General features: G+C 42.6%; 1 protein-coding gene and 1 non-coding gene across 11 annotated transcripts in view; one reads left to right on the plus strand and one right to left on the minus strand.

Annotated features, from left to right (window-relative positions):
* Lrrc7 (leucine rich repeat containing 7) overlaps positions 1 to 25,977 on the minus strand; it is a 432,681-nt gene that overhangs the window by 333,952 nt on the left and 72,752 nt on the right. For all 10 annotated transcript variants that reach the window (XM_008846094.1, XM_029569851.1, XM_008846095.1 and 7 more), the window contains one exon: positions 396 to 598. In XM_008846094.1, coding sequence (XP_008844316.1) covers positions 396 to 598 — 203 coding nt within the window. The remainder of the gene's footprint in view (positions 1 to 395; positions 599 to 25,977) is intronic.
* On the plus strand, positions 24,052 to 24,158 carry LOC115072522. The gene has a single exon (XR_003851572.1). It is a non-coding gene; the product is annotated as a U6 spliceosomal RNA (small nuclear RNA).

Genomic DNA, 25,977 nt, shown 5'->3' on the forward strand with positions numbered 1-25,977 from the left:
ATCTATATCTAGCTGTCTATAATCTACATATAGCTATCTAGCATCTATTTATTATCTATAGCTATCATCTATGACCTATCTCTGTCTATCATCTATCTATCATCATTATCTATCTATATCGATCATCTATGTATCTATCATCTATCTATCTTTGAGGCAGGGCCTCACTTTATTGACCAGGGGAACTCATTCTGTAGCCCTGGATAGTGATAATGTGTTAGTAACAAGGATGAAAGACGGGGCTGTGTTACATGATGTGTAAAATACCTGGATATGCAGCTGTACTGTCAGAAACCCAGCGGGAAGGCTATGACACCTTGGATGGCGTTACTAACCATTACGCCAAGTCTTAGGAACTTCACATTGACAATGTGTTCTGGATCATCAGAACTCACCTTGGGCAGCTCCTCAATCTGATTGGCATCAAGATAGAGCTCCTCTAACGTGCGCTCAAAGTTGAAGACCTCCTTCGGCACCTGCTGAAGGCTGCAGTGGGAGTAGTCCAGCACCGAGATGATTTCTTCCTCCCCTCGGAAGCACCGGCAGGGCACCAGGCGGCCGATGAGCTTCCGTTTGGTGGTCATCTCCAGGCACTGCACTGGGAAAGAAAGACACAGCGGCTTAGTCCCGCCTCTGCCAGCAGTCCGAGCTGAGGTTGGGGTCTCCAGTGCACAGTCTACACAGGACACACATGGACTGCACCTTGAGCCCTTTAGCTGCCCGGGGTTCCCGGCTTATCCTCAGCACGCAACTTTGGATGACTGGTCAGAAGCTGGAAGCAGCGCACCGCTAATTCTGCTCAGTTCCCACTTGATACAAAGATTTGGACTATGCTTTTTAACATACAGAGGTTAAAAAGCAACATCTGCAGAGCTTTTCAAATATCACCCGAGTTCATGATGTCCTTTTTGATCCAAAGATGGCATCCAAGAGTAAATTTATCTGGGAACACTCATGTTCCACGCCCTAGACACTCTGTCCTTATAGGCTCTGTATTGTTAGAGTTACAGATGGGAACTGGATAGGTTGTTCACAATGCAGTCTACTGTGATTCACATAGAAGAAACCGAGTTTCAAACTGTCGTAGGGTTTTCTAGGATGACCCTGACACACCTTTTTCCTGTTCCTCCAAGTTAAAATGAGGAAAGGCCATGAGCTACTGCAGACTCAGTCATGACACCTTCAACACTAACCTACTCTGCTGGTTTCCATGTTTCCTGTCGTGATAAGCTTTTGAGGGCTGCTGCATTCTGTTCACCTGGTGTCTGTCTTTGTGCCCAACCTATGTTAGGTATGTTAGGTATTTACTGACTGCAGGATGAATGAGCAGATGAATGTCTGGGGCTCTGCTGTTGATCACCATCAGCTGCTGAAAATTGGCTTGAGGAAAGTTCTCATTTTGATTAAAGGTCACTGTCCTGTGAACATGTCCCCAGGAACAAGAACACAGCTTCCTGCGGTGGGTACTATTTCCTCATGCATTAGGTAAGCTCTTCAAGGAAATTTTGTCGATTTTTTATTTATTTATTATTTTTATTTTATGTGTATGTGTGTATTGCCTTGTGGGTACTATTTCCTCATGCATTAGGTAAGCTCTTCAAGGAAATTTTGTTGATTTTTTATTTATTTATTATTTTTATTTTATGTGTATGTGTGTATTGCCTGCGTGTAGGTAAGCGCACTTGTGTCATGCAATGCCCGTGGAGGTCAGAGTCCCCTGGGACTGGAGCTACAGACAGTTGGTAGCTGCCATGTTGGTGCTGGGGTTCGAACCTGGGTCTTCTGCAAGAATAACTAGTGCTCTTAACCGCTGAGCCATCTCTCTAGCCTCCAGGACTATTACTCTTGTACAACAGCTCAGACAAGAAACAAATTTTCTGTTAGCTGATTTAGCATATATATTATCAAATCTTAACTGAGGGCTGGAGAGATGGCTCAGGGGTTAATAGTACTAATTGCTCTTGCAGAGGACCTGGGTTCAGTTCCCAGCACAGAGTTTGATGACTACACAATTAGTATCACGTGACCTTTAATTTGAACCTTCCACTCTGTGTGTGTGTGTGTGTGTGTGTGTGTGTGTGTGTGTGTGTCGTCAACCTCGGATGTCGTTCCTCAGGAGCCATTCATTTTTTCCTTTTTTCAAGCAATGTCTCTCCTTGGCCTGGAGTTTGCTGAGCAGACCAGGCCAGCTGGCCAGAAAACCCCAGGGATGTGCCCGTCTCTGCATCTGGGTGCTGAGATTATAAGCCTGCACCACCACAGCTGTCTTGACAAGCATCCTGGGGATTGAACCCAGCTCCTCATGCTTGAGTGGCACTTTACCAGTTGATCTATTTCCCCAGCCTATTAATCAGTTTTTTTATAGAATAAGAAACAATTGCTTAGTGGTTGGAGAGAAGGCTCAGCTTAGAGCACTTGCTGCTGAGGACTGGAGCTTGGTTCCCAGAATCCACACAAGATGGCTCACAACTGCCTGTAACCCTAGCTCCATGGGGTCTGGTGCCCTTTCCAGGCTATTCAGGTAACACCTTCACACATACATGTTCTCTCTCTCTCTCTCTCTCTCTCTCTCTCTCTCTCTCTCTCTCTCACACACACACACAGCTGAAATAGAAATTAGTGATTTATTATTCAAAAAGTTACACAGCCTTTTTTTTCCTTTAAATTGCATAGTTTAACTCATATTTGGAAGCAACCAGGTAGAATATACTTAACAGCTGTTGAATTTTCCAGCCAAAGCTGTCCTTCTGCCTTGTTTAACTTCTGAAATTAGTGCAAGGATATTCTGGGGACAAGTTCTTGAATAAGCACTTACAGATGGTTATTTCCACATGCAGAAGCTAGCTAAAAAAATTAAAAAGATGATTTTCCTTCTCCATGACCTTTTATCACTTAAACTCCTACAATTTCTGTTTCTGAATCACAAGACTCTGTGACCATTGTTTCATCTAACTTTACTGAAGTTGTGGGATTGTGGGGTATCTTCATCTCTACCTGGGATTAAGCATCCCTTAATGCCTCTAGCAAATGTGTGACATCTCCTAGTAAGTGTGTGCTGAAACGCTTGTAGTTATAAGGATGAATGATGGTCATGAGAAGGGAAGTGGCAGACGGGGAAGACAGCCATAGATGGAATCCAGAGACCTCACTGTCTTTGGAGAATCCCAGACTTTTAATGTGAGCAAGGTGTACCCACGTAGGCCATCTCCAGTGAAGCAGAGCTGACCGAGGCACAAACCTGTTTCTCTCTGACTCGCAGACCAGCACTGAATCAATGGTTAATGCTTCCTGTGCCAAACGCGGAGGAAAAGCAGAATACCCAGATCTGCCCCAGATATGCCCTTAGCTATTTTGTAGGTGTCCGCTGTCCATCAGAATTTCAGAGATCAGTTCGTGTAGGCCTGCTTGCCTTGCATTGTAACTGAAGGCATCTCTGCGTCCTCTCTTCCTCACAATGCAATGAGTTGTCCCTGTCCCAACAGTTCTCTTCCTCTATTCACTCTGAATTCCTAGATTGCCACCACCTCCTCCTCCTCTTCCTCATTGTCGTCGTCCTCCTCCTCCTCTTCCTCCTCCTCCTCCTCTTCCCCCTCCTCCTCTTCCTCCTCCTCTTCCCCCTCCTCCTCTTCCTCCTCTTCCCCTCCTCCTCTTCCTCCTTGTCCTCCTTGTCCTCCTCCTCCTCATGCTCCTCCTCTTCCTCCTCCTCTTCCTCCTCCTCCTCCTCTTCCTCCTCCTCCTCTTCCCCCTCCTCCTCTTCCTCCTCTTCCCCTCCTCCTCTTCCTCCTTGTCCTCCTCCTCCTCATGCTCCTCCTCCCCTCCTCTTCCTCCTCTTCCTCCTCCTCTTCCTCTTCCTCCTCCTCCTCTTCCCCCTCCTCCTCTTCCTCCCCTTCCACTCAGTCCCTTTCCTGAATAATCTCCATGTCCTCCTGGACTCAGCCAGAACTTCATTCCTGTCAGAGCCATGATTTGCCTTAAACCCTTAAAACATGGAGCATACTGAAATTCCCACATCGCAGGCTGATTATGCACCTCTTGGCTGGAAGGGCAGATTTCTCCTCCTTGTCTTCTAAAGTGGATTGATCTTTTGTCTTGTAAAGCTGTTCCTTTTATGGTTTATTACTGAGTAGTGGTATCCTTCTAGTCCTTCTCATCCTTTTCCATCACCTGCCTAGAGCAAATTACCTCTTGGTGACTTTGATGCCCTCTTCATGAATCCTTACAATCATGTCCTCTTGATCCTGCAGCAAGTGCTCTTGACCACTGAGACATCTTTCTTGGTTTTTACATGTGCATTTCACCAATTGTTTCCTGACCCTCTCTTCTTGGTAGGTCACACACGTGTAACCCCCACTGTCAGAAGTTCTCACCAACATTGTGTCCTTGCTCACATCCGAAGCTGCAGCTTCTGTTGGCCCATACAGAGCTGTCGCCCGGGAGTTTACCTTCAGTGTCACCCCGTCACGTCTGCACTTCTCTGCTGCAGCTTCTATTTTCCACATCTTCTTCCAAGATTTATTTCTTCAATTTGGCAGAAGGTAACAGCCATTTACTTGCTGAGAAAAGATTTATAGTAGGTATAAGAGATCCTGTATGTCTGAAAATGGCTTTATTTTACCCACAAAGGATTGCAGTTCAGCTGAATATATAGTTCCAGGCTAGAAATACTTTTTCTTCATAAATTTGGAGGCACACATTTTTTTCTCGCTCATAAGAAAACTCACTTCTATTCCTATTCAAAGATCCCATTTCACGCCTAACTCCTCCAGCAGAGAATTTCAGAGTTTTGTTTCATCCTCCGTATTAAACAATATACTCTGATATACACTCTGAGCTTTTTTCTTAATTTGTTATGCCTGATTCTGATGGGCTCTCTCAAAACCCTTACAATTCCGTTAAAGTTTGTTATTAATGGATAATTTCTTCTTCCTTAAGGCATCTTCTCCCTTGCAGTTGTTAGTCAGCTGGATGAGAGAACTGTGTGCTCTACCCACAAGTGAGTTTATTCTCTTGTAATTTCTACATCACTGTTCTTTGATTCTATTTTCTGGGAAACTTTCACGTTTATCTTCTAAACCCAAACAGCAACTTGCCTTGTATCCTGATGGTACAGTTCATGCCAGAAGAGTTGTTTGTTGTTTCCTGGATACTCCTTTGCCAGAGCATCCTGTGTGTGTTTTATGTTACCACACCATCTTCATTTCTCTTAGAAGACGTTAACTACTGGTTTTTTAATACGTTTCTTCCAGTCTCCTGTACAGATCCTGAGTTCTATCTTCTATTTGTTCGTTTCGTTCATCATCTCTGAGCATATATAGGTTTTCCATAAACATCTGGTAATCCATGGTTGTCTTCCAATAATAAATGAAGCTCTAGAAAGATAACCAAAGCTTTGTGTGCACGGCAGGTTTCACTGCAACATGAGCTGCCAGCAAACCAAAGAAAACTCTAGAGAAGACCATTTTGGGGATATTCTAGTCGTCTACCCAGGCTCAAGCCGTGCTGCGTTCTACACTGAGTATCTCTGTGTGCATGTATAGATGTGTGCACATGTTTGTATGTATGTATATATGTGCACATGTATGTAGAGGGCAGAGGTCAACCTCACGTGTTGTTCCTCAGGAGACATCTACCTTGTTTTTTAAGACAGGGTCTCTCAGCAGCCTGGAGCTCACGGATTTGGCTCAACTGGTATCTGTCTCATGTGGCTTTGCAACACTGGAGAGTACATACAAATATTTTAAATTTCTTTTAGCCTAGTGCAGTCTTGGTTGTAAGACTAGATAAATCAATAATGGCCATGTCTAAAGGAAGGTTGTCTTTCAATTTTAACCCTTCTCACCCTTCCTCAGCGGACCTGGCAGCCAGGAGTGCTGTGTAGTTTGAGGGAGGACTATCACAACCTTCTGGAAACTCTCTTCTCCTGAGTCCCCTGTTGTACTCTGACTTTACACTGCTGATGTAAAATCGTATCCTGATATATCACATTTTCTGCACAATCTTTACACAGATGGTCTCCCCTTTAAATCTTTTGAGGCAGAGGCTGAGGTTTACAGGGTTAGCCTGCAAGGCACATTGTGCTTCCCCTGGACACTCTTCCCTTGATTGCCTTTCCCAAGTCCCACTTCATTTGACATAAGCTAAGTAAATAGATGTATATAAAAAACTTTGTCTCTAACATACCTATTGTCCTCATCATGTCCACCTTGTGCTCTAAGGGTATCATGAGCATAACACTTTCAGAACCAAACTGATGCTCCTGAGAGACAGCTAGCACCCTACCCTGGCTTGACTGGAGCTAGTGGCCAGGCTATGTGGCCTCTGCACCGTATTTTACTTCTACCAGTTTCATCGTCTGCAGAGTCATAGAGTACATTCAGCGTCCCCAGAATTCTACCTTCAAGTTCGAAGCAGCCACTGTTCCACCCAACCCTCTGGTCTTACAGTGGTTCCATCCATATGGTTTCTCAGGGTCAGAGAGACCTTGGAGTTGTGGTTGACTTCGCCAGTTTCTTTACTTCTGATATTTAGCAATCACCAGTTACCAGTAAACAAGCTAAACGTTCCTGAATCACACCTTTCTTTGTCTCCACAGACCCCAACTCCAGCTCACACTGTGAACACTTCTGCACCTGTGTCTCTGCCTGTCTTTCTGTTCTCCCTCTGCAGTACAGGGTCTTCTAAGCACACAGATACGGGACCAGAGAAATGGCTCAGTGCATAAAAGTGGTTGCCGCACCAGCTTGAAAACCTGAATTCCATCCCTGGAACCCACATAAAGGTGGAGGGAAAACCTGACTCCTGATCTCCATACGCATGCAATGGCTACATTCGAACTTGCATTCACACACATATCTCACACACACACATACACACACGCACACACACACACAAAGTCCTATGCAAGCTCAAATCAGACACAATCCCAGCATAGACACAGGAAGTGGGTGAGAAATCCCAACACAACCAAGGAAGTTTTGGTAACTGATGGCTTCTGGGACGGGGAGACAGTGTCTTACAGGGATGGGACTCTAGGTGGGTCCAGTGGATGGATCCACACCAAAGGACATTTGGAAAAACAAATCAGACTCTATAGGCCATATATGAATGAATGAATGAGAGTTCATTAAATTGGGTGGGGGCAGAAAAGGGAGTGGACCTAAATACCATCAAACTCTATCATATGAAAGTCACAAAAATTCAATAAAAAATAATGAAAAATTAAAAAACTAAAAAGAAGACGCAAATATAATCCTGTTGTCCTGGGTTCAACTCCTTGACTAGCTCCCAAGTAGAGACCACAGGGAACTCTGCAGGTTACAGTGACTTGCGAAGTGCGATGCAGTCCTTTTCTTCCACACCCACCTCAGCCTCTGCACCACCTGGTCCCGTCTTTACATTACTTCCTGTGTTTTCTACATTCATGGCTTGATAGGCACCTCTAAAATCACATGATCTTTCTCACACTAGCCCCACGTGAGCTATACCCGCCTCTGCACAGGAAACAAAGGTATATTAACCTTTGTTTTTTATTATTTATTAATTATTTTGGTTTGTTTGCACACAGCTGTAGTACAACTGGTCTGGAACTGATCATGTAGACCAGGCTGACCACAATCTCACAGAGCCCCACCTGACTCTGCTCCCGAGTGCTGGGATTAAGGGGCACCACCGCTCTCAACTGCTGCTTTTTAAAATTCAAATTAAGTAGAGAGACTAGCTTTTCCCTACTGGTCAGAGTAGATTATAATACTAGAAATTCAAAAGAATACGTCACACAACTACCTGCTGTGGGGCATGTCGATCATATTTTTAATTATGAGAAAATCAATCTTATAAACTAGGTCAGAGGCTCTACAGGGATAAGGATCCACATGTAGCCTAGCTAACACAATTACTCTATGACAAAGGAGAGCTCAGCCCTTCTGAGGCTTCCTGCAACAAACATGCTATGTGTCCTTATGGGCTGGTACAGTCCTGCATTTTTCAAGTGACAAATCTTTCTAGTTTTTTCTCTGGGAAACCTTTGCTTCACTAACTGTACCACAGGGATATGGAAGCCCGCCAAGCTTACTCCACGTCCTACTTAAAAAAGACATTCAAAATCATTACCAAACCTTGAGCACATCTCTGGAACCCGGCATCAAGGCCTTCTCCTTGAGGATTTGGGGATGCCAAGTGGAATCTCAGAGGCTTGGTTTTCGACTGTTGAAATGATCACATTTCAAACCTAATTAGATTTCTTGGGTTCATTTTCATCTTATTATTATAATACCTGAAAGCCTACACTTGTGTGTAATCTTAGTTTCTATCATGATAAGAAACTCTAGCATTTTCCCTGGATCACTGAACTGTTTGGGCAAACCTCCTCATGAACATTAAGGCTGATGTTACCCTATGAGCAATCAAATCAAGCGATCAAGAAGGACAGCAGAGCACTGAGCTTGAGGAGACCTCTCTCCTTGGCGTCTGGAGACAGCATCTTCCTTCCAGAGCATCAGGGCTTCTGGTCCCTCTGCCGTCTGCTTTCTATGAATATTAGGATAAAGCATCACTCCTGGTTTCGTTTTCAACTGCTTAATGAGATGGCTAATTACATAAAACTCCAGTCCTCTGTAGCAGAATTTGAAGGTATCTGCTAAGTTCCTACTTGGAACCCAACACTGCCTTTCTTCTTGATGTCTTGTTTTGATTAATTGTGCTTTAATTCTTCTGTTTTGTAGCTTGGAGCCACATTTTACTTCTCCTCTTTGGGCTGTGAATCAGGTCATATGCTGGGAAACTCCAAGGAATAAGAGTTCCCTGATCTAGTGAATTTATAGGCAAGTGGGAGAGATATTGAGCAAAATGCTAAGCAAATAATTTCACGATTGATCTTTATGTTAAGCAGCATGAAATGTTAGAGGCCTATGTCTTTATGTATTGACATACATTCACTACTAAGTGAAATCAAAATGATTTAAATATTAATATGCTTGATTTCACATATTATTTAGTACATTTCTCCTAAAATGCATGTGCATTCTTAGGTCTAAAAGCTTCACTGTATCTGTGTTTTCCCTTCTAAACATTTCATTTTATGAGGCTGGGGATCAAACCCAAGGCCTCATGTGCTCTAACACTGAGCCGTATCTTCAGCCTAGGCTTCTTTGACAGCATCCCAGCCCTCACTCCTGCATTTTACTTTACTTTTAGAAAAAAGCAGAATGCAATAGCATGTTAAAGGCTCAGAGGGGTTGCTAGGGTTGGAAGACTTGTATCCCATCTGATATCCACGTTGGAGCTTAGTCTTTACTGTAGTTCTAAGAGGTGGGGCTTTTTAGTGAATACAGCTGTACAACAAAGGAAATCTCAGTATCATGTTGAAAATTATCAGACCTCAAGAGAAAGTTCTAATTCAATAATAAATGACTCAAGTTATGTTTCTTGACAAATTTGGCTTCCAGGAAAGTGGCTAACCTCAGCCAAGAGCAACATGAAGAATTAAACTTCTGAGCATTAGGGTGTTCTCAAGCACCTAACTTCTCTAAGGTGATAATGTGATATTTCTGGACCACTATCTGAAGATTTGTTTATACAGAGGCACAGAGAAGACGACTGAGGCAATACCACAGAGGGGCCGATTACTCAGTAGAACCCTGTGTTTGAGAGGAATCTCAGTCTCATCACTTAGCTGATCCTTGAATGAATTACTCAGGTAATGTTCTTATGTCTTAACGTTTCTTGAAAAGTTTTATAGTATAATCCTAAATCAATGAGTTAGGGTCTTTGTTCAGACAATCCTTTTTTGAGAAGTCATGTGTGAGAACTATATTTACACATTTCTACCCTCCTCTCCCCATGCCCCCATCTCCCTCTCATTTCTTGTTCTCTTCTTTGATTATTATTGTTACACACACACAATGCTGAGTCTGTTTAGTGGTGCTTGTGTGTGCATGTGTTTAGGGCCGATCAGCTGGGATGAAATAACTTGAGTGTCTGCATCCAACCAAGCATGCAAGTTTGAGTACATCATCGCCATTAAATTCTCCAGTGTGGAAAAACAAAAACCAAAAATGAAAAACAACCAATCAAGGAACTTTTCCCTGGAGAAACGGATTCTTCCTCACCCGGCAGCACTTTCCTGTGGCTCTTCTTCTAGAGGCAGAACTTGTGAAACTTCCTTCCTCCACACTGGCATGTCAGCTGGTGGGACCATTTTGTGGGTCTTGTTTAGGAACATACAAATTAAAATTAGATTAAGCTCATCTCACCCTAGTCAGGGTGGCTAAGATCAAGAAAATAACTAACAAAATGCTGGTGGGGGTGCTGGGAAAAGGGACCCTCATTCACTGCTGGTGGGACTGCAAACTGGTTCGGCCTCTATGGAAGTCAGGGTGGAAAAGTCTCAAAAAACCCCAAAATAGACTTACCATAGGACCCAGATATACCACTCCTTAGCATATACCCAAAGGACTCAGTTCTAACTGCAGAGGGACTTGCTCAGCCATGTTTACCTTTTCACAGCAGCTAGGAAATGGAAACAACCTACATGTTCCTCCACTGATGAGCGGAAAGTGAGAATGTGGTCCATTTACACAACGGAGTTCCATTCAGCTGCAAAGAAAAGCGAAGTCACGGAATTTCCAGGTAAATGGACGGAACTGGACAACATTACACAGAGTGAAAAACGTAGACTCAGAAACACAAACACTGCATGTTCTTTCTCACGTGTGGATCCTAGCTCTGAGGCTTTAGAGATGAGTGTGTATCCTGAGGTGACTTCAGAAGCCAGGAACGTAGAAAGGAACAGCAGGAAGAAAGCTCAAGAGAAGGGACACCAAGACAGGGGTGCTCCCAGGGAAGTGGGGGAGGAGAGATGAAGGACACTAAGGTTCCCTGAAAAACCACAGGGAAATGCCTTATTTCATAAGCTTACTTAAAAGTGCATACGTAATATACTATGTTATCATACTATATTATTTTATAAGCTTACTTAAAAGTACATATGTAATATATATATGTGTAATATATATATATGTGTAATATATATATGTGTGTGTGTGTGTGTGTGTGTGTGTGAGAGAGAGAGAGAGAGAGAGAGAGAGAGAGAGAGAGAGAGAGAGAGAGAATGTATGTCATTAAAGACTATATAACAAAAATTCCAGTGCCAGGCAAAGGAAACCTCCTTTCAAGTTCTTGGTCAGGGCAGTCCAATAGACTACCAAAATATTATCTATTACTGCCATGGGCCTTGGTTGCTTCTCAAAACTTGAAGGTAAAACGTTATTGCTCAAGATACCACACACTTTGAACACAAGACTTGGAGGAATCAAGCTGGAACTGACCTGGAAGCCTCCTCCCTGAGGACCAGCTCTCATATAATCAGAAGTGTTGTGCAAGCTGCCAAGGGAGAAAACAGTGGTCCCACTGAGCTATAAACCTTACAAAACCCTGGAGGCTGTAGAGATGGCTCAGCAGTTAAGAACACTGGCTGGTCTTGCAGAGGACCTGGGTTCGATTTTCAGTACCCACATGGCGGCTAACAGCCATCCATAACTCCAGTTCTGGGGTAATCTGACGCCTTCTTCTGACCTCCATGCATACTGCACGACACAGGTGCACTTACACACATGAAAACAATACATACTCATACACATAAAATAAAAAAAATAAACTTAAAAAACACAACAAAGACCAGGCCACAAAAATGCTTTATTGGTGCAATCGTGGTGCTTTTATCTTGGGTATAACCAACTGCTATTTAATTGATCAAGTCCACTCAATGGGACAGAAACCATGCTTAGTACGGTAAACATACCCAAGTACACATGGCTGGAGAGGTCATAGATCCTAGAGGAGAACATACTAGTGCTATTTCCTAAACCAAAGTAATTTACTACATTCTAAGCACTTATCCTTATATTCACAGACAAGTGCAGCTCTCACCACTTATCAGAGAAACTTCTTTTTGTAACAGATAGAGACGACTACAAAGCTCCCAAATTGATCAAAATGTAGACAGTGACCATACACATGGTGCTTAGCCACAGCTGATGCATCTACAATGCAACCATATATCAAAGGCCCAGGGACTCACAGAAGAGGGGCTGAAAGATCATAAGGGGTTGAGAACCAGAATGTCTGCTGCTAGATTGTGTACTTTGGATATGACAGGGATGACACACCATGACATCTCCACAATACAACTGACTTATGATCTTAATGAGTAAGTTACCAGTAAAAACACCAATGTTTCAGTATGATCTTTGAGAAGTCAAACACATCTAAAGTACATTTAAACGTGGTTTAATTAAATACCTTCTTCAACAGAAACTTAGAAGTATAGAAGTTTAGTATTCATTTTTGTAAAAATTGTGGTTTCTGTGAAATACTCCACACCTTTTTTCCCCAAACATATGTGAAGGAGCCCTAGAGTGAACATGAGTAGGGAGGCGTCACCATGCAGTGAGGTGAGAGAGTTCTCCTTGGTGAGGATGGGACCATGTCCATACAGTGTCCTCCTCAGGACAAGGTAGGGCTTTCTCTTTCTCATCTCATAAAAATGACTTGCAAAAAGCAGTTTTAATTTGTTTGTTTATTCTTTAGTCATAACTAGAAAGCTCTGATACTGTCTGTATATTAATATTTTATTTTGATTTTATGTGTGTATTGTCTGCATGTAAGTGCACCCATGTTGTGCAATGTCTGTGGAGGTCAGAAGAGGGCATCAGATCCCCTGGAACTGGAGTTGCGGACAGTTGTTAGCCACTGTGTGGGTGCTGGTATTCGAACCCAGGTCCTCTTTAAGAGTAACCAGTGCTTTTAACCACTGCATCATCTCTCCAGTCTCGTTTATTAATATTTTAATTAATGCTGATGATAGCTATACTTGTACCTTCAGGACAGAGCAAATGCTTCAATTCTGAGACTCAATAAAATACACACAGTTTGTAGTGATAATCTTTTAATCAATTAAGTTGCTTTGAGTATAAATCTAGGCATTTACTTACTTTGGGAAGATTTTAGGAGTCATGAAATGTACAAGCCTGCCTGATGTCACCCTAAGGCTAAGAGGTAAAGTAAGGATTAATTCAAGATGCTGTCTGCAGAGGAAGCTCAGACATGTCAGGATGCAGTCCCAGACTGCAGGACTGCAAAACGAGACGCTCCTGAAATCTGAAAATGGCCAAATCACAGCTCATTTTAAAGCTGAACGATTTTGTTAGAATTCAGAATTGGTTTTTCTTTTCATTGTCAGGCTATGGTATGGGACAGAAAGTGCACTTTCAAGCAGTAATTTATAGTACTCTGTATATCTGTGTGCATCTTGATTCGTTTTGTAGGTAACACAGGCTATAAAGCAGCACTGGTCCATTCTTGGTGAAAGGAAATTGTTACTGAATTAAATTATTTAGACGGTGGTTAAATTCCAACAGAATTTGCGTGAATTAAGAGAATAAAATCAAGTGCAAACATTTCTCGGAAACACTGCAAAGGCTCAAAGGAGGGAGGCGACTCAGAGTAGAGAGACCTCAGACACTGGGGTCCTGCTGGCCGCAAAACCTGCTTCACAGAAATCACAGTGCCATTGTGGCAATCAGTCTTAGGATTCAGTGGATGTGGAAAATTCTGCATTGGCTCCTGTTCCCTTCACAGTCAATCACATATTTCGGACCAGGGATTGCATGCCTGGGAGGTGTCAGTCTCCCCTTGAACACATACATCTTCACACTGTGTTGTGCTACCTCTGTCTTCTGAACACTTGCTTGTTCAGCTCTCCTGAGTCACTATTCTAAGCAAGAATAATCATTTTCAACTAAGGATTCACTTCATACCGTCTCTCTCCTCGACTACTCCTGCTCTGGGTTAGATAGGATCTGGTGTCCCTCTCAACAAGTGCTTAAGTCCCAACCTCAAGTACCTCAAACTGTGACCTTATTTGGGAGACAAAATTTTGTAGACATAATTATGATTGGTTACACTGAAGTCAGGTGGGCTCTCCTCCAATAAGACGAGAGTCCTTATAAAAAGAAGTCCATATGAGGGGCTGGGGAGACAGCTCAGCAGTTAAGAGCACTGGCTGCCCCTGTAATGGACCTAGCACCCAGACACAGAGCAGCTAACACCCATCTACAACTACAGCTCCAGGGGTCTAATGCCCTCTTCTGGCCTCTTTGTGCATTGCATGACATGACTGCACTTACATGCAGGAAGAGCACTCATGTACATCATGCACATAAAATAATGCTTTTAAAAAACTAGGAAGAAGTCCATATGAAAGACCCCAGAGAGACAGGGAAGAGGGACAGGGAGACGGTCATCTAGGTGAGGACCAGGTCCTCCTCTCTCAGCTGGAAAGGGAGAAGATCATCTAGACAAGGATCAGATCCTTCTCTGGCAGCCTTATAAAAGAACCACCTGAACTTTGGCTATCAGGCCCCAGAACGATGAGACCATGGATGCCCATGCTAAGCCATCCAGGTTGTGATAGTTTATCACTCAGCCCCAGGGAACAAAAACAACCATCTTCTTCAGTTTCCAAGGCCAGGCAGGTAGGTGACCCTTCTCTGAAGTCTACAAAGCCAAGGACCCCATGGTCATGTGGACTTGCTGCACTTGTCTCCTAGTCAATCTCTTGGAGTCACGGCTCTTAACTAGATAAGGTAAGTTCTAATTTGTGCTCTTAACACACGGGAGGCCTTGTGCAACAATCAAACAGTGACACCATTTTGTGGAGGCAAATAGATAAAGATGGAAATTTTGTTTGGGCCTAGGTTCACCAGCTTGTTGAAGATGGCTTATAAATATAATTTCAGATGTAGATAAAAATGTCTGGTGAGCATAAAATAAGACACTCTGAAGAACACGTGTGAGATCACAGAAACACGGCACTGCGTGTGCCCACTCATTCTCAGAAATACATATCCAGGGAGACAGGGCTCTCGGCGTCCTTAGGCAACCTCAGAATGACTGCTGTAGACTACTTGCATTTAAGCAATTTAATCCAAGAATTAAATGGATCTCAGAAGTGTCCTGAAAATTGCCATGACAGGTATAATGCAGTATATCTCAGCTTGAAGATGCTGTTCCCAAGGGAACAGGAGCCTGTATGGCAACATGGGCATCCTCAGCTGACAGGGCAAATGCTGGAGGACTGAGACAGGGGAAATCAGGAATCATATCACCTGGAAAGTGTATGGCTAACCGCTCGCCCCCCACCCCTATTACACTCTCCAAGACACAAGAAATAACACTAATGACAGCAGAATGATTTTTATGTGCTGGACACATCATTTGGTTTAATCAGAAATTTTCTATTTTAAAATTCCATTTATTTTGTTCAACATATAGAAGAAATGCATGATTACAAGTGAAAATTTAGAAAATATAGAAATAAGAATATATCATCCACCATACTTCCGTCATGAAAAGATGGTATTGGTGTGGTAGTGGATGTCCTCCCATTTACTTAAGGGTACACTGAATACATCCACCTGACATCCAGGCACACATTAATGTTATGTTTTGTGTCACACTTTTTCATTTCGCATGACACCGAAAACATTTTCTCATATTATTAGACATTCCTTGAAATGTATTTGTTAAGACTTTAAATATGTCTACTAATTTTTTTACCAACCTTCTTCATATCCTAGGATCATATGTAAGTTATTATTTCTTCAAATTCTAGCTCATTTCTTGATAACCAATTAGAAACAGACCTTCTTGTGGATCTATCACAAGTAAAATCTTTGAAATTTTGCTATTGATAAACAGAGTTTCTCAGCTATTTTTACTAACTGGTGCTATTCAGGGTATTGCAAATGAATACCCACCTCTCTGACCCATTGCGAACAATGATTACTAGTTTATGTCTCATTTCTGCCGGTTTGATGAAGCAAACTGTAATTTAAGGTGTTTTGAATTTCTGTCTTGGTAGTTGAACCTTTGAGATACACTTACAAGATCAGTTTGTGGAATGGATTTAGCTCAAGGGAAGCTAAATTTCCACCAGAAGCTGCCATTTCCACCAGCCACTGCCTTCCAAAACCACTTCTGGTGGTTCCTTCTTCCCTCCTGGACAAGGTCTTCCAGACTCACCGGCTTCCAGCTTATCAGTGGTGACCATCTGCTATGGAGCCTTGTCCTCCGGTTGGGACAGGGCTGTTGTCCTCCGGTTGGGACAGGGCTGTTGTCCTCCAACTGGGACAGGGCTGTCGTCCTCCAGTGGGACAGGGCTGTCGTCCTCCAGTGGGACAAGGCTGTCGTCCTCCAACTGGGACAGGGCTGTCGTCCTCCAGTGGGACAGGGCTGTCGTCCTCCAGTGGGACAAGGCTGTCATCCTCCAACTGGGACAGGGCTGTTGTCCTCCAGTGGGACAGGGCTGTCGTCCTCCAGTGGGAAGGGCTGTCGTCCTCTAGGTAGGACAGGGCTGTCATCCTCTGGCTGGGACAGGGCTGTCATCCTCCAGTGGGACAGGGCTGTCATCCTCTGGCTGGGACAGGGCTGTTGTCCTCCAACTGGGACAGGGCTGTCATCCTCCAGTGGGACAAGGCTGTTGTCCTTTTGAATCTTCACAGCTCAGATTTCCAACAGAAGATCAGCACAAGATTGGGTCCATGGAGGGAGGGAGGGACTCCTGGGACTCACCCCTGCCTGAGAGTTTTAGACAATTTCCTCAGGATATGTAGGCATTTAACAGTCGCTGTAAGAGACTTTTCTTCAGTGAGGGCATGGCTGCCTGTTAGTTGCTTATGCTCCCATTAAATAACCCTATTTAAATTCATTGGTTCACTAGGCTACACTTGGGTAGAATCTGTTCTTTGTTTCTGACATTAGTGCTACCCAGGGTACGTAGACAGGTACGTGGTTTGTGTTTCCTTAGGAAAAATTCATCCAATACCATCTTGCTAAATAACTAGGCTCATTCTCAGGTTTAGTTAGTGTGTGAATAATCCTGCAGGTTTGCTAGTGGCCATGGCTTTGAGGATAAGTGGGTTTATGCTCATGTGTGTCATGGCCTGTGCACCCATATACATGCAGGTACCAAAATAAGTGAAACATATTATAAAAAATTTAAAAACCACATGCTATCCTATGTAGTAAAGGGAATATATTTATCATATTTTTCTGCTTGTCTGAGAGTTATGGATATTTCTAGATTGTTTTTGCTAAGCTTATAATGGAACTTATTGTAAGGGAGCCCTGTAATAACGATCAGATGACTGCTACATCTTAGTTCTTGGAGGACTGATAGATGCTGACACTCTACTATGTGATTTTCTGCTTGACTCTGTTTGAAGGAAAGCATATTTATAATTCATGAATAGATGGAGAGAAAATATTCCTAAGATTTTCTCCTCCATTGCCACTAGTGACCCTGCAAATGGAGATAGCCATTTGATCACCCTTCTGTTGACCAACCTCAAACTTTTGCACTAAGCCACAGGAGAAGAATAATTATGTTTTACAATTATTATTTATAATTCTGACTGAGGATGCCATAGACCAAATAGGTCTTAGTAATAAAATTCAATGTTTTCTTGGTTAAAACTCAAACCCACTCTTGTATTTCAGTGAGATTAACATAGGAATGCAGCCAGGCAATGCTTCCTTCTGCTTCACAGTGTCTAGATATGTGGAAAACAAGGTACAAAAATCCAGGCATCAGTGGAGGTAGGTGCAACTGGTTCATTATTAAGGTCAGTCGCTCTTCCTAGACCAACTCTGAACCAACAGAAGATCTAAACAAAGGAGAAAAGCAATGGGATTTCATCATTCTCCTGGATCCTCTTCGGCACAGAAGGAGAGTGAAACTTGGTAAACAAATTTGTATGTGGTGTGTGTGCGTGTGTGTGTGTGCACGCATGTGTGTGCGCATGTGTGTGTGTGTGCATGTGTGTGTGTGTGTGTGTGTGTTGAAGTTCAGAGCATGCAGGATCAAAATGTGAAAAAAGGCATTTTGAAATTAGAACATATACTAGATAATTTAGAATAATGTTATATTTTCAGATTTCATTTATATTTTAAAGACATATGCTCTCAGGCTGGCGAGATGGCTCAGCAGGTTAAAGCACTGGCTGCAAGTATGATATCCCGAGTTTGATCCCTGGGACCCAAATGGTGGAAGGAGAGAATCAACTCCACATGTGTGTCATGGCCTGTGCACCCATACACATGCAGGTACCAAAATAAGCAAAGCATATTATAAAAAATTTTAAAAACCATGTATTCTCCTACGTAGTAAAGGGAATATATTTATCATATTTTTTGGCTTGTCTGAGAGTTATGGATATTGCTAGATTGTTTTTGCTAAGCTTATAATGGATATAATTGGGTAGGACAATTTTCTCATTTTAAAGATTATTTTTGTTTTTGAATAGAGTCAATAATACAATTACATGATCTTTATATTAAAATGAATAAAGAAAGGTTTTTTTTTTTTTTTTTTACTGTTAAAGTTCGTATTTCAGGTATCACAAGATCATTTTTCCCATGAATGTATGTCTCTGTACAGACTGCCATCCACAAGGATCACATATCCTTCAGCAGAGTGTACAGGTACCCTCCCAGCTCTCTTCCCCAAATCTGGCCTTTCTAGGATACTGCCATCTTTGTTAAGGGTGCAATAGCCTACTGCCATCTTTGTTAAGGGAACAATTATCATCAGCTTTTCTCAGCCGCTGAGGAACCCCTACTCTCCTCATTTTCTCTCTTTCCCACTTCAATGTCACGGACGAGTCATACTCTTAAATGTGACTCTCCTCTTTGAAGCAGAGCTGACATGCTGCCTTCCCTCGCCCCCTCATTTCTTCGGCAGATTTCCAGTTGAGTTCCTCATAGCCTGCCTGGCAAAGCTGTCAGCCTCTTCCTGGCTGGCACCAAAGCACGAGGCCTTTGCATCTTCCATGCTTGTGGAAATGTTTTCCTCTGCTAAGAGGGATCTTCATTGTCTCCTTAACTAGGAGAAATCTTCAACTTCTGTCCTTCGTGACAGCTCACATTGTCAGTCCCTCAGCCAACCTCTCCAGCTTCCTCATGATGTTAAGTCGTCGCTCCTGCTTCTCTCAGAGCTCTGTTGGAGGACTTATCATGACCCCACCTTGTTTACTCCGACCAAGACAAAAACTTACAGAGTTCTGTACTTAGAAAGCTTCCACCCCAGCAAGCTGGTAAGCTTTGTTAGACATCACATATGAGTAACACCTAAATGACAAATCATCTTTCCATGGGCTATTGTCCACAGTAACATTTATGCCTTAATAACCCACTGGCGGGATCAATAAATACCACTGTACCCAGCTCTACTTTCTTTCACAGTGGACTCCTGATAAGTCTATGGTTCAGAAGTATTTTTCTGCTTCAGAACAAAGGTCATATGGCAATAAAAACATTCCTTCTGATTATCTATCTATCTATCTATCTATCTATCTATCTATCTATCATCTATTCATCTATTATCATCTATCTATCATCTATCTATCATCTATATCATCAGTCATCCATTTATGTATCAATCCATCTATCTATCTATCTATCTATCTATCTATCTATCTATCTATCTATCTATCATCTATCAATCTACCTGTTACAATTATGGTTTGATAAAAGTTTGAGAATGTTTGACAAAGTTGAAGGGACTAGCCTAAAATATTTTTATCCACAAAAGTTTAAAACAGTAAAAGTCTATGGTATAACTCTTTGAAATAATAGTTATCCCATTTTTCTGTTAACCTGTGAATGTTTAACTATGAGAGGAGAAAATGTGCCAGAAAGTGAGCATCATATCCTCAAATTATTTATAGATAGTTGTTGAGATAGCTTACAATGAATGCATGAATTGTATATTTATAAATATCTTCCAATGACAATCTAATCTAAAGACACTAAACATTGAGAATAAAATATATATGATGAAATAGATTTATTTTCTTCTGGGCTAAGGTTATAGTGTGGTCGGTAAAGTACCTGCTTTATACTATATTATATAAATGCAAGAACCAGATTTCAATCACCAAAGCCCATGTTAAAAGAGCCAGTCATGGTGGTATGTATGCACTTGCTGTCCCTGGCACTGGAGAGATGGAAACAGACAGATCCCTGCGGCTCTCTGGCCAGTAAGCCTATTCTAAGCAATAAGCTCCAGGCCTGTGAGAGACCAGCTAAAGCACAAGGTAGATATACCTGAGGAGCCACAGCCAGGGCTCTGGCCTCCACATGCACATGCACACACATGAATACGTACACATGCACAAGATTATTTTCTTTTGTTATGTAAACTATGTTAGATGTTTCCTGTTGCTGTAACACAGTATCTTAGATTGACTTATGATTTAAGAGGAAATGGGTTTGCTTTGCTGTTTGGCCCTGGACGCCTAGCTGGTGGCCCTGGCACCTGCTGCTCCCCTGGAAGTCTTCTGCTGCTGTCTCCACACTGAGAATGTAGAAAAGCAAGCTGGGTGTGTGGGAGGAGGTCACCTCAAGAAAGAGGAAGTGACGGGGGAGTGCAGGAGCCTGAGATCTCAGCAATGAATCTACCCTCAGGACAGCAGACTGTCCTGAGAACTCACTGTTTATGTGCTGGCCACTGCTCAACACTGATGCACAGGAAGTAACTTCAACAAGAGTCTCAGAGAGGCTACACCGCACCCAAACCTTGGCATCAGCCGCAGCTGACGATGCACGCGCTGTGTGGCCATGCTAATTAACTAAGCGCACAGTAGGTCAGCAATACCACTCTTGTTTCTGTTCTCCAGTTGATTGCTCTCTGAAGGAGGTAACTGCGTTCCAATGCTGCTTACATATGTGAACATTGGATACTGACACACACTGGTTCTGACTAGCATGCTGAGGGCATTCTTTTTACAACATATCTCTTTAGTGAATTCAAATTACCTGATGACAATTTCCCATTTAATAGCTACTGCTGGACATAATTTAAACTTGTTTTTGACAAAGTGTCACTTGAGGGGCTGAGAAAAACTTAGTAGACACCATGCAAGTATTAGAATCTAAGTTGAGCTCCCCAGCACCCAAGTAAAAAGGTGGACATGGCGGCAGGCACCTGTAACCCTAGAGCTGGGAGCAGAGACAGGCTGATCCCAGGGGCTTACTGTCTAGCCAATCTACTCAAATTAGAGAGCTCCAGGTTCAGTGAGAGGCCCTGTCTCAAAACTAAGGTAGAGAGTGGTAGAGGAAGACACTGGACACTGACCTCTGGCCTCTAAGTTCAAGTATACACACTACACACTCTCTCTCTCTCTTACTCATTCACATATATACTGTCTTTCAAGCACACTCTCACACTCTCCCTCCCCGCCCCACAGTCTCTCTCTCACATACACACACCCACACACACTCTCACACAGTTGCATACAATGTACAACACACACAAAAAATGACTTGATACTTTGATAACTTGCTTTTCATTAAGTTAAATGAGATATGGGTTACTTAGCACTAATAACCATTAGGTGTCTAGCTTTCTAGGAACAGCTTACCTCTCTTGATAATACAAATGGAATACCATCCAGTATAACCAAATAAGTGCACATAAAGGCCACAGTCACAAGTGCGCTGAAAGTGCACCCTCAGTTTCACTGCACTCTTGTGCTCTTTGAGGCTGTGTCCACTGGGTCTGTGCTGCTTTTCAATCTTCCTGTAGCCACTGAGCCAGCTTAGAGGAAGAGCAATGGCCTCCAGCTGGTCTTCCCTTGGAGACAGGAATATTCCTGGGTCTGAGCTAGACCTGAAAGCCCATGACTGTACCCTTCCATTGCTAATGACTTTACTTATGGTGCTTACCTTTATCTTGGCCTGCCTTCTGCTAGCCCCCAACACAGCATGTGCAAACAACACGATTCCCCTTAACACGCTCTTTTCCGACTGCCTAACCCTCTGTCGGCCCTTCGCCGAGCGGGAAAAGAATGGATGGCATCAGCACTCCATTTCCCCGCGGCCTCGTATGGAAGCTTAGCCTAATCTGAAGTGTTCTTGCCCAGCACCACCATTTCTGCTCTGGTTGTCATAGTGACCAGCTACTGCTATGATGCTTTTAGTCAAGTCTCTCGGTCCCTTTTTATTGTTCAACACAGAAATTCTGTTTTATATTCAGTAACTTAAATCTGCTATTTTGGACATAATTAGAGTCTGGCTTTCCTCACTAAGGGATTTCTCACTGGGTCATCCTTTCCTAGGCTCTGCTTGTTTCCAGGCTGTTAAGAGTCCTTCAAGAACTTTCTCCTGCCTCCCTACTTTTTCCTGACTCTCCAGGGCCCACTTATGTTTTTTTCTTCTCAAATTGCCATGATTCAAATTTATAATTCCTGATAGCTTATTAAGTAAAGCAGTTGGTTCTGTGTCCCTTTCCTCTCATAAACTGCCCCTGGGGGACCTTCACAACGAACAGACCCATCAGTTGTTTTTAAACAAAAATAGCCTTTCCCCCTCACTCCCCCTCAGAGGGGTACTATTCAAGTCCCCTAAGCAACTGGGTCAAACCAAAGTCTGTGGATAAACTAACATGGTGTATAACAAAAAGATAATGTTTAAAAAGAATTATAGGTTTCAATTTTATAAGATGTTTGAGAGTTTACAATAAAAAACAAAACAGAAAAGTAAAAACTTGCAGACAAAAATTTATGTGGGTTTGTGTCATTATCAGAGCTCCTATCAAACAGCCAAGAGCAGTCAGAACCAGCTCCGGCACATGAGCCAGATGATAAGGGGCAAGGCCCACATGCTGATCAGATCCTGCATCCCCAGCTCACCAAGTGCCAGCGAGCACTGCCATCCTGGTACCTTCTGAGAACACAGGACCCAGCAATCAATGCAGCACTGTATTAGGGTCCAGGGCCTTTTCCTTCATCTGTGGTCTCAGAGGTACAGAAGACTCTCCTGAAGTGATTTAGGCCTAGTCTGGCATCTGACCGTCCAGGCAAGATGCATGGTTGGCTGGAATAAAATAAAGAAATGTTTCCAAAACAGAACAATGAAGTGCACTGTCAGACCCTCTGGGGTGTGTGTGACGTAAATGTTGACCCCTGTCCCACTTCTTACACCCCTCTGAAAAACCAAAGGAGTCAATTTCGTGCTTAATATTCCTCATCTTCTGACTTCTTGCATGCAGAACTCAGAGTGAAACTGTAGAGCTCAAAGATTTGCAGAGCCCTGACAAAGACCTACCCACAAGGTGGCGGTCTTGCACAATAAGCTTTGTTGGGTGCAGCTTGGCCAGAGTGCTGGGGAGTTCCTCACAGCAGGAAGCCCCTACCTCGGAGGCTGGGACAAAGGGGGTGGGGGAGAGGAGGCTAGCAGGCTTAGCAACAGGGTGGGGCGGGAGGGGTCCGTGGGCTGCAAAGCTAGCGAGATCCAGTCCCTTGAGGACTTCCATAGCCATCGGATGCATCTTACCTGTGGGTAGCAGGGACTGGATGAAGTTGTGTGGAACCTGCCAGGCTGGCAGGCCTCTAAGTGGACAAAAGGTGCTGATGGAGCCTAGAGGAGGTTCATGTGAGTCTGAATCCGGCATGGGGGTGGGGGTCTGATCCAGCTCTCCTTTCAGCATGGGAGGGGGCAGGGCTCCGAATAGGTCTCCTAATTGCTGTTAAGAGGTAAATAATCTAGGGGCCAGAGTGACAACCTCACCTTAGTTATCTCAAATTCTAGGCTGATGACATCAAACAAGAGGAGACACTCTGGACCCCAACAAGAATCACTATGGCTTTCTTAAGAGGGTGCCCTACTGCCTTTCACAGAATGAGGAACCAAGGCCCAAAGGAGCTCAGGAATCCAGATCCAAGCAAGGGACGGCCTGCATTCATCTGTGGCTTAGGCTGCGTTCTGACAACAGAACATTAAACATATTAAAATTGGCTCAGATATATTTTTGGTAACTTTCCAGACTTTTATAACTTGTCTCTCAAATGTTTTGTTCTATAATACACCCAGAGGTGTTTTGAACCGTAACTCATCCACAACACTGGTGGACTATTTTTGAGAATACGCTTTTGACCATCTAAATGGCCCACAGACATTTAAATAAAATTAGTTGGTATTAAAATATGAAGGTAAGTGCTCGCTTCGGCAGCACAGATACTAAAACTGGAACGATACAGAGAAGATTAGCACAGCCCCTGCGCAAGGATGACATGCAAATTCGTGAAGCGTTCCACATTTTTTGTAACAAATGAGAGTTTTCTCATTTAATAATCAAAAATTGTGTGATGTTTTGCAAAAAATATGAAGGTAACATTAAGTACTTCTTATTCTTATTAAAACCTAAAAGTAGAAAAAATATTAATCACAAATTGTTCTTCGTTTTCCTCTAAGAGATAAAGATACTACAAAATGAGATAATACTGTGATTGTAACCATCCTAGAGTTACAGGGTGAGTCTTTGAATTTTTGAAAATGTTATTTTGGGGAATTTCATACATGGTATTGTATTTGAATTATTTCCATCCCTCCCAGTCCCCCTCGAACTCCTCCCAAGCCTCCCCCAACTGCCTCTCAATTTCTTACCCTCTTTGATTATTATATAGATACCCTTGCATTTATAAATATATTATATAAATGTAATATATACATATTACATATAATGCACTGGGTCCATTTAGTGGTGTTCCTGTGTGTCTGTGCTTGGGGCTGCCCATTTGGGATGAGAAGATCTCTCAGGGAGCTGGTCCCTGGGGAAAACTAGTTTCCCTCCCTCAGCATCCTTTGATTGCCTGAGGAAGGCTGGTAGCTGCCATGTGGGTGCTGGGTTTTGAACTTGGGTCTTCTGCAAGAGCAGCCAGTGCTCTTAACTGCTGAGCCATCTCTCCAGTCCCTTGCTTAGTCATTTTAATGTTCCTGTTAAACAGCATCTTACAATTTCAGATTGTCAGCAAAAGTCTTATTTCCCCTTCAAGTATATACCAGCTATGTGTTTTCCTTTTCTTTACGCAATCACTAAATCTTCCAAGACAAACTCAAATTGAAATGACTATGCACAGCACCCTGCCTAGATCTGCACGTTAAGTGGACTGTTTGGGGGATTTTTGTTGTTCCTTTGTTTCACAGGGCTGGGGATAGAGCTCTCAGCCTTACACAGCTAAAACGAGGTGCTTTTAATGTTAGCAGTAGTCGTACATGTGGTAGAGGGTTTCTGTGGGACTATTTTATCATATGTAAGTGATTTCATTTTAGTAGTTCAGTCTAGGAATGGCTGCTGTGCTGACTGGAGTGCTTGTCTGTTGATAAGGTCAGATGTGAAACTGAAGGCAAACTGAGTTTCCTAACATCAAAATAGTTTTGCATTCCTGGAATAAACCTGTTTATTGATATAGTATTTGGTTCATTTTGTTTATCTTATAAATAAAAGTTTTAGAGTTTTGGGGTTTTTTGGGGGGGATCGCACATTTTAGCTCAGGCTAGCTTGAAACTATGTAGACCAGGTTGGCCTCAAAGTGACAGCAATTTGCCTGTCCCATCAAGCCACCGTGCCTGGCTACTAAGAAAGTTTTTAAAAGTTATTCTTTGGCAATTTCATGCATGTATATTTTGTATTTTGGTCATTTCCACCACTTGCTCTAATCCCGTTCCACTCCTGAATCTTGCAAATTTCAAATGTCATTTTCTTTTTAAATAGAAGTTGTGAGGTAATTAATGTCACTATAGCTCATGGTAAGAATGGCAGAAAAATATCAAAACTAATTTTAAAATAATAAAATAGTGCTAATTGTTGACTCTGTTTTCCTCGGTGTCACAAATCTCAACTTTTTTTTTCTCTAATCCCGCCTGAATCTTGCAAATTTCAAATGTCATTTTCTTTTTAAATAGAAGTTGTGAGGTAATTAATGTCACTATAGCTCATGGTAAGAATGGCAGAAAAATATCAAAACTAATTTTAAAATAATAAATAATTGCTAATTGTTGACTCTGTTTTCCTCGGTGTCACAAATCTCAACTTTTTTTTTCTTTTCTGCCAGGTTAAACTAGACTTAAAATGAGATGTAT

Source organism: Nannospalax galili, unplaced genomic scaffold, assembly GCF_000622305.1.
Source record: "Nannospalax galili isolate Female #2095 unplaced genomic scaffold, S.galili_v1.0 scaffold442, whole genome shotgun sequence".
In the NCBI taxonomy this organism is placed as follows: Eukaryota; Metazoa; Chordata; class Mammalia; order Rodentia; family Spalacidae; genus Nannospalax; species Nannospalax galili.